Raw genomic sequence first — 8528 nt, forward strand, 5'->3', positions numbered from 1 at the left:
AGAGGGGAGTGTCGTCCTTTGTTGTGCTCGAGACACATACAACAAAGTACAGATTTACAGGCGCCTCATAATGTGTGACATACATCCCTTCACAGTGAGCCAGTGCCTGCTTTTGAAAATAAAGTACTGTTTTGTTCCCATTATAAGTGCAGTAGTATTTAAATCTTGTTTGTGCTTTATCTGTTGTTTTGGGCACGACTCAACCCCGTTCATTTCAGTTTCAAATGTGAGGACATGTATTTACAGCATTAAAGCCCATAGTCAAACCTGGGCTGATTTTTATCCATCGGCCAACTGTAGCAGTTTTATAAAATAAGATACAATAAAATGCAGTCAATGTTGTAATTGATAACCAGTTTAATGTATAATAGTATTATTAGTTATCAAAATAAACACCAAAAAGTTATATTTAATATATGCAAATCCATCCCAAACATCTTATACTGGTAGGACAAAAGAGCATGTTTGTATTTCTCACATTTTGCACCTTCAGATGAAAATGTTTTGCTGTTTGCATTGTATTTACATGTCTCAGGCATTTAGTATTATATTTTTATATGTGCACATATATGCGTGTCTGTCACTTTCAGTATGCTGTGTGGATTGTGGTCTGGGTTGGCTGGAACTCTTTCATCATCTGTTTTTACCTGGATTTTTACTTCATGTTACTTTAAGATAATCGTTTTGTATTACACATTTTCTGAAATGTTACGTTTACTCAAATATGCACACATTTCCAGAACAGAGATCTGAACATTAAAGCCAGGTTCCACTTTATTTAATTTTTTTGACATAACAGATTTTAAAGAGGATTTTGATATTTTTGTTTTGTAATTCCATAAATCAGAAAATACGTTCATGTTCTACTATACAACATGTACTGCAGTTGAAATCTACAGATGCAATAAACAAAATCTATAATGCTTAAATGCATATTTTGGATGTTGTCTTTCCACTAGTCTGAAGGAAGGAATTGATCAGTGCACGAAAAAAAAAAAAAAAAACAGGTTTTGCCTATAGAGTCTTGACTTGAAAGTAAATTTAGTCACACATTTTACCAGTGGGATCAATTAATGTTTTTTTCCTCTCTACAAACAGGTACACAAACCATGATTTAGTCGAAAAGATGCATGTTCCTCATTAGAAATGTTCTGAAATAACAGGCTGTTTGAAATGTGAGCAGCTACTTAACTGCCTTTGTGTAAAGAGCAGGAGGACATTGGCTGCGACGAGCTATTTCCAATGACATTCAATGAGATAAAACATTGCTTCCTATCAGATTCACAGCTCTCCCCAAGGAGCACTAGTTTTATACACTTAGCCCTGTGAAAATGAGGCTCTTTATCCTCATCCATATGCATTCGAGTGAATAAAAAGGGTGTTTTATTTCACACAAGCCCTCTGTGGTGCATTTAGAAGTGACCAAGACAAAGAATAATCTAGAAAGAGTTTATTATGCTGAACAACTGTCCCACCCTTCAGGTGTGTCCCTCTCGCACCCACACTCTCTATCACTCACTCATACAAACACAGCCTTCCTGAAACAAGTATCGTACATTAACATAGATTCATTCTAAGCTTGTGTTCAAATAAACATTTATGGCTAGAAACATTATGCGTTAGGTGCATAAGTACATATCAAAACTTGTAGTCTGTGTACATCTACACAATCAGAAACACACATTCATGCACGCAGACACATGTGGGCCACCCAGAGGCACAACTCCTTTATCGTGAGTTTTTACATGCACATAGTCCTACAGCATTCCCCAAATACACAACCTAAAACATTCATCTAACACATTACATTATAGTGTCTTATATCAGAGTATAAACAATCTTTCTCCTACACACACACACATATACCAGAAAGAGCTGAACGACCAGCTCCAGATGTGTTCAAAGATTACCTGGGTCAAAGGTTGGCCCCCTTGTGAATACACAAACATATACAAAGGCCTATGTGCTCTCACACACACTCTCTCTCACACACAGAAGATCTGTTTGTGTCTTCAAGTCCTATTTAATAATGCTTGTCTCAATGAGGCTTTAAGCATTTTGTTGTGGTCCTGTCCATATGCTTGCTCTCTCTCTTGAACTCTGGCTGGTGCTGTACTATAGATTTTCTCCAACAGAGGGAGACAAAGTTAAAGAGACACAGACGTTGAAGCTGGTAGAACATTTCCCACAATGCAGAGGACTTCATCTCTCAGAGATAAGCAGCTGTTTTCCTCTGAGGGTGGGGTTTTCCTCTGATTTCTATCCAGTCCTAAATGTATAAATGTAAAATAAAAAAAAGTAAAAAAAAAAAGTAAAAAAATTAACAGATGCAAAGTGAGGTTTCAAAAGAAATGGGCTATGTTTGAAGTTCTACCATACTACTCACACTGTTTTTATGTTACATAGTTTGTATACTGTGGACAGGATGCAAATGTTCAACAGCAGAATGACCATATATGGCAAAATGAGCAGTATACAATAGAGCACACTACAATGAATGGTGTGGCATCCCAAGGACTATCAGCAGTTATCTCTAGTCTTTAACTCTTTTCTTGACTTATAAATGTTAGTCCATCTAACTGTTAAGGCATTTTTACACACACAAAAAAATAAATATATCTTTTTTTTTATTAATTAATCCATTCGTTAACAAAAGAAAATAAATTTCCTGGACACCATTTGGTGAATTTAAAAGTAATGCTATGTAACAACAACATGGCACACTGCTTTAAAAAAAAAATTTTCATTGTTCCATAATGCATCTTTGATAATGTGTTGCATCACTTTTTATATAATGTACTGGCTGACTCATAGACAGTATAACTGAACACCTCCTCCCATTTACATTTTTGTTTACTTTTTTACATTTAATTTAATTTCATTTTATTTTTAAATTTGTATTTGTGTTATTATGAGTTATTTTTCCTGCTGTGTTGAATGTAATTGGTTTGGGTTTTGTTAATTGGGGTTATAATATAGCAGAATTTATTTGTGCACTTGTTATTCATAGTACAATATAAATAATAAAATAAATTATATAAAATAATAATAATAAAAAAATATATATAAAAACATAAAACTAAAAGTTATAAGATAATTTTCTGGTGTCAAGATACTATCTTTACACACTACATTTAAAAACATTTCTAGAGATTATACTATATTGAGAAATTTTTAATAAAGAGTGGTTCTGATAACTGAGAATGCATCATTTACTGGAGTTGAGTACTTACGTATAGAGAGGCTGCAGCTGTAAGTGAGAACTCTTTTGTGGAGGCTGGTAACTATACGAGTCCAATCCACCAATGAAATCAACTGCAACAGAGAGAGGAATCAAAAATCAAACACTTTAAATGCCACTATAATTTGCTTTCAGGTTCTAACAACAGACTAGAATACTTACAGCTGTCCTCATCATCCAGGAAGACTTTACTAACATAGCAGGCATAAACAAATCCAAAGAGCTGAAACGCAGATCAAACTATGTTTATAGCCAATCATCTCTGCCAAACATTCAGATGCATATACTTCTGTAAACTTTAATTTTGAAAAAATTAATAAGATGTAAGTACTCACTGCAAGAAACACTTGCAAGGCTGAGCTGACAACCTCTATGTACTGGTAGTCCAGCAAGCAGCCACTGACAGTGATCACATGATGATCCTGAGGAGCCAATGGGGAGTCAGGCACTGGAGTAACTAAGCAACAAGGCCCGTTCTCCATCCACCAGGAACGGTGAAGCGATGTGTTAAATGTCATTAGGAAATGCCTGTCCTACAGCAGAACACAAACAGGATTAAATAGAAAGAAATACCCTAGTCATGAACTTAATATTGACCCTGTAATCCAAATTCTTAGTTTTTCTGAATACAGTTTTTTTTGTGTTCTTTGTAATCTTTAAATATTTTAATTTAAAAGTTACAAAGAAGCCCTATTATCATTATAGATCAAGTTAATGGATAAACTTCTATTTTCAGGATCAATACAATTCCCAATTAACAATATCAAATAAAATGGCTTTTCTCTGATAAATAAAGTAGTAAAAAGGTTTATGAATACCATTTCAAGCTGACTCTAAGATAAAAGCATAGCAAGGCATAAAATCAAACATTTAATCAGGCTCCTTGGTGTTTTTACTTAGTGCTGTCCAACCATTAATAGCATCCAAAATAAAAGTTTTTGTTGACATAATATATAAATAAAATAAATACATTTAAATATATGTATATATAAATATATGTGTGCATGTATATATAAGTACTAACACATGCATGTATATATTAAAGAAAAACGTTATGTTTATATATTAAATATATTTATATAATATAAATTATAAGAATATAAATGTATATACACATGCAAACATGGGCATCACTAGGCCCATGTTTTGTTTTAGTTTTTTAAGGGCTATAGCAATTTTTTTAGAGAGGGCTATAGCCCCCCTAAAAATGACTCTGCAGACCCACTAAAATTTAGTGATTAGCTCCATAAACTGTACACAAATTCGTGATCACCTCAGTCCCCTTTAATTAAAGTTCATATGAAAACAGCGACAGACTTTGATCGGCTCCTCCCTGTCTTTCAGCATATTCTTTCATTTCAGACCGCAGCGACAGAGTGAGAAACAGAGGACAAGGTGTGCGTTTATCGATAGATTGCATCTGTGCAGTTCTTTTGTCATTAATCCAGTTTACAAAATATTATGGGGGAGCAATAATCGGTTCCCCATCCATTGAAAGTATTCACTGCGTTTATCACACCACAGCTGTTTCTGACAGCAAAAATGGAGCACACTTCATTGAACATGAGAGCATACTTTATAAAACGATCATTTTCATTATAAAATGTAAAAGAAAAGAGGTTTGCATACTTCATTTGCATACTAATGAAAGAGGGTTGTAGGCAAACAGCAAAATGGCAAATAGGCAAAAATGCAAACATTAAAATTGTGTTTGTACAGTAAATAGGTTGTGCGTGTGAGATCATGAAGACTTGTATTTGGCTTACTCAGTACTCAAATGTTATATCTATTTATCTATGCAATACAGTGGAATACTGTAATAAGTTTAGTATACGGCCCCCATTATTCAAACAAATATATATTTATATATATATATATTTTTTTTTTTTAGGCTATTATTATTATTATTATTATAATACCTTCACTGGGGGCTGATCCCCTCTGAAATGAAAATCCTAGAATCGCCCCTGCATGCAAATATTTTCAGAATATATACTGTATGTGTGTGTATTTATATATACATAATAAATATACACATTACACATGGATATATTATGTAAATAAAAACTTCTATTTTGGATTCGATTAATCGTTTGAGGGCACTAGTATTTACACAATGACTTCTCATAGACTGGAGTCTGGACCAGTGCTGGAAATCACCTACCTGTGACAAGTGACCAACTTCCAGGTAAAAACAGATGATGAAAGAGTTCCAGCCAACCCAGACCACAAGCCAAACAGCATACTGAAAGTGACAGACACGCATATATGTGCACATATTAAAATATAATACTAATGAATGCTTATGAGGCATGTAAATACAATGCAAACGGCAAACATTTTTCATCTGTAGGTGCAAAATGTGAGCAAAAACAAATATGCTCTTTTGTCCTACCAGTACAAGATATTTGGAACGGATCTGCACAGTTCCAAACAATCCCAAAATGACAGCCATGATATGAAGGAAATTGGCAAGGATGGGAGCCCACTGATATCCCAAAAAGTCAAACACCTGCCTCTGTAATGTAGCGACCTGTGAACAAACCAAGAACAGTTTACATACACAACCATCCAACATTACAAAAATCCATGCATAAGTGTGGACAAAAAGCTTGTACTAATACAGATAAGATCATATAGTCATCGATCCTTGACCCACGTCTTTGCAGACATCAAAATGAACTATACTGGGTTTATTTAGGAAAATATCAAGCTGGCAAAACAAGCTTGTGTAGCAGACTCCCAAGTTAAACTGGCATGAAAATGGAACACAAAGTCTGGTGTTGCTGGCTACTATTCCTGGCAGAAACTGACACATGCAGCATCCATCCAAGAATGGCCCAGTAGTGACTGCACATTAACCACATGCAGGAGAGATGGAAAATTCTTCAGAGAAGGATAATCAGAAACAGGAAATCTGTGCCAGAAAGCTCAGATGATTTCTGTATACTTGAATGTCCATCATTGACAAAGTACTGCACATCCTCTGCTGCTCACATATGGGTTTATTAAATATTTTGGCTAATTTGATGATAGTCCACAGGCTTTGCTTGTGCATTGTGGTGGGTGAGTTTGGCCAAACCTCCAAACCTCTTATGCTCACCAAAGCTATTATTACAAGTTACAAATTTAAAAATGTGACTTATTCCAGTGAATGCAAAGCTGAATATTTCCCAGCTTTCAACATTGATAAGAAATATTTATTGAAGAGCAAGTCTGTGTATATATATATATATATATATATATATATATATATATATATATATATATATATATATATATGAACAATAATGTGACACTGAAGAATTGAGTTATAGCTGCTGAAAATTAAGCTTTGCCATCACAGGAATAAATTACATTTTAAAAATATATTTGAATAAATGTTTTTATTTTATTTTGAATAGTAATATTTTTTGTTAAATTCACAACTTTGCTAAAAAAAATTTAATATAATCTTTTAAAAACAGTAAAATTATATTCTAAACCTTTGACCAGAAGCTCACTTTAATTAAAGTTCTTACTTGTTTTGATTTATTCTGAGGAGAAATCTGATTTTGAAGATCACTGGGTGTGAAAAGCCTAAAAACAACCAAAGGATTTAAACTGTCAGGCCTTACCTGTTATCACTGAATCAGCAGTGCAGGTTGCAGTGGACCATTAAACCCACTTAAGCCAATAACAAATAAATAAAAATATTGTCTCCACACACATAGGAGCAATCCCTAAGCTCAGTACCAGCTGTTTCCATGGAAACTGCCTGGAGCCCCAGCCCACAGAGAAAGGAGCCCCTTCCTCGGGAGGCCCCTCATCCTCACATGCCTCTAGTCTGTGCTACACAAATCATGCATATGTATACATATCTGGGGCATGAAGTTTCTCCAAGGAAAGTTCTGACGGGCTTCTTGATTGGCCACCTAAGAATTGGGAACCAGGACACCTTCTCCCTTGGCTTCACCCCTCCCAAAATAAAAAACCCCTGTCCTCTCACACTATCCCTCTATATGTTTTATGTTTATGCCCATATGTTTTTCATTCCCCAGGGAGGACTAGATTTGAATTGAACATGAACAAGAGTGTCTTACCAGCTGCAGGCAGCAGATGACCACCAGCGTGCACCTCCCGTCGCACCGACCCATGCTCACGCGCTTGAGGCACGGCTTGGGCCCCGCGAGGCGTCGGGAGAAAGCGGAGTCCCCGGTGAGGTCCAGCGCGCTTCAGGGTCTTGTTTCACGATAAACGTTCAAAACATCAAGAAGCCCTCCGGGCCGCGTGCATGCTTCGGTGCGTCGATGCTCTCGGATGGCTGCCGGTCATACCGGACCTCCTCCGCTGAATCGTCCAAACCGAGGCGTCCTCGAGCCCCGCTGCGGTTCCGAATCCTAGCGAATCTGCCACACCTTCATTCCGTACCGGGTACCAGGCGCGGACAGACCCAAAATAACACAAAGAACAGAGGAAGAGTCAGCGAGCGCGTTTAACTGGCAGAAATGAGCGTCATATGATAAGCATCAGACGGAGCGCGCGGGGGGGTGGGGGGGGGGGGGGGTGTAAGGGCGCGAGGTAAGAAAATAACGCAAATGAAATCTGGAGCGAGCACAAAGCGAGACGTGTGACTTACAGTGAGGTCCGGTATTCGTTTTTCCGAGCCGATGTACCGTCGGGGTCTCAGACTGTCCTGACCATCCTCCTGTTCCGTCTCTTTGTCAACATCGGCACCGGGAGGACGAGTACAGCGGAGCGGGGTTTGTGGGTGGAAATCAGACACCCTCGTGCGAGTCTGCAACACGCTCGCGCAACCGCACAGAGACGCTCGCCGCCGCTCGCCACAACACGAGGCGCTTTACAGAGCACAAAGAAAACCATCATGCGGCTCTGGACAGTCAGCAACATGGAAACCTTACTATTTTGTAACTAATACTGCATCAAATTAACATGCTGAGAACTTGAATACATTAATTTGTTATCCGACTAGTTACTTTATTACATATTATTTATATGCTGACATGCGGATAAACGAGTATAATAATTTAAGTTTTATCATGAGTGTTTTCATTTTTTACAGATTTATTATAATTTAACATTTAATTATTAGCTTTTCAATAAACTCACGACCCCCTGCAGTTCATTTGACGCAAAATGTTTAATGCACGTGTTGTTTAATGCATGTGAAATGTTTAATGCAATGTAATATACTGTATGTGATTTTCATGTAATGTAAATGTAATATATTTTCTCTCTTTGCATTTTTAAATCAATATGGTACAAGATTAACCTTTTTTAAAAAGGC

General features: G+C 36.6%; 1 protein-coding gene across 1 annotated transcript; it reads right to left on the minus strand.

Annotated features, from left to right (window-relative positions):
• Positions 1 to 1435: 1435 nt before the first annotated feature.
• On the minus strand, positions 1436 to 8087 carry LOC132145355 (sodium/potassium-transporting ATPase subunit beta-1-interacting protein 1-like). The gene is made up of 8 exons (XM_059556288.1): positions 7860 to 8087; positions 7324 to 7638; positions 5637 to 5774; positions 5406 to 5486; positions 3577 to 3774; positions 3404 to 3464; positions 3234 to 3315; positions 1436 to 2269 (listed from the first exon to the last, which is right to left on the minus strand). Exons 2-8 carry the CDS (start codon positions 7375 to 7377, stop codon positions 2260 to 2262), a joined length of 624 nt encoding a protein of 207 aa, XP_059412271.1. The 5' UTR covers positions 7378 to 7638; positions 7860 to 8087; the 3' UTR covers positions 1436 to 2259.
• Positions 8088 to 8528: the final 441 nt, after the last annotated feature.

Source organism: Carassius carassius, chromosome 8 (genome assembly GCF_963082965.1).
Source record: "Carassius carassius chromosome 8, fCarCar2.1, whole genome shotgun sequence".
Taxonomy (NCBI): domain Eukaryota; kingdom Metazoa; phylum Chordata; class Actinopteri; order Cypriniformes; family Cyprinidae; genus Carassius; species Carassius carassius.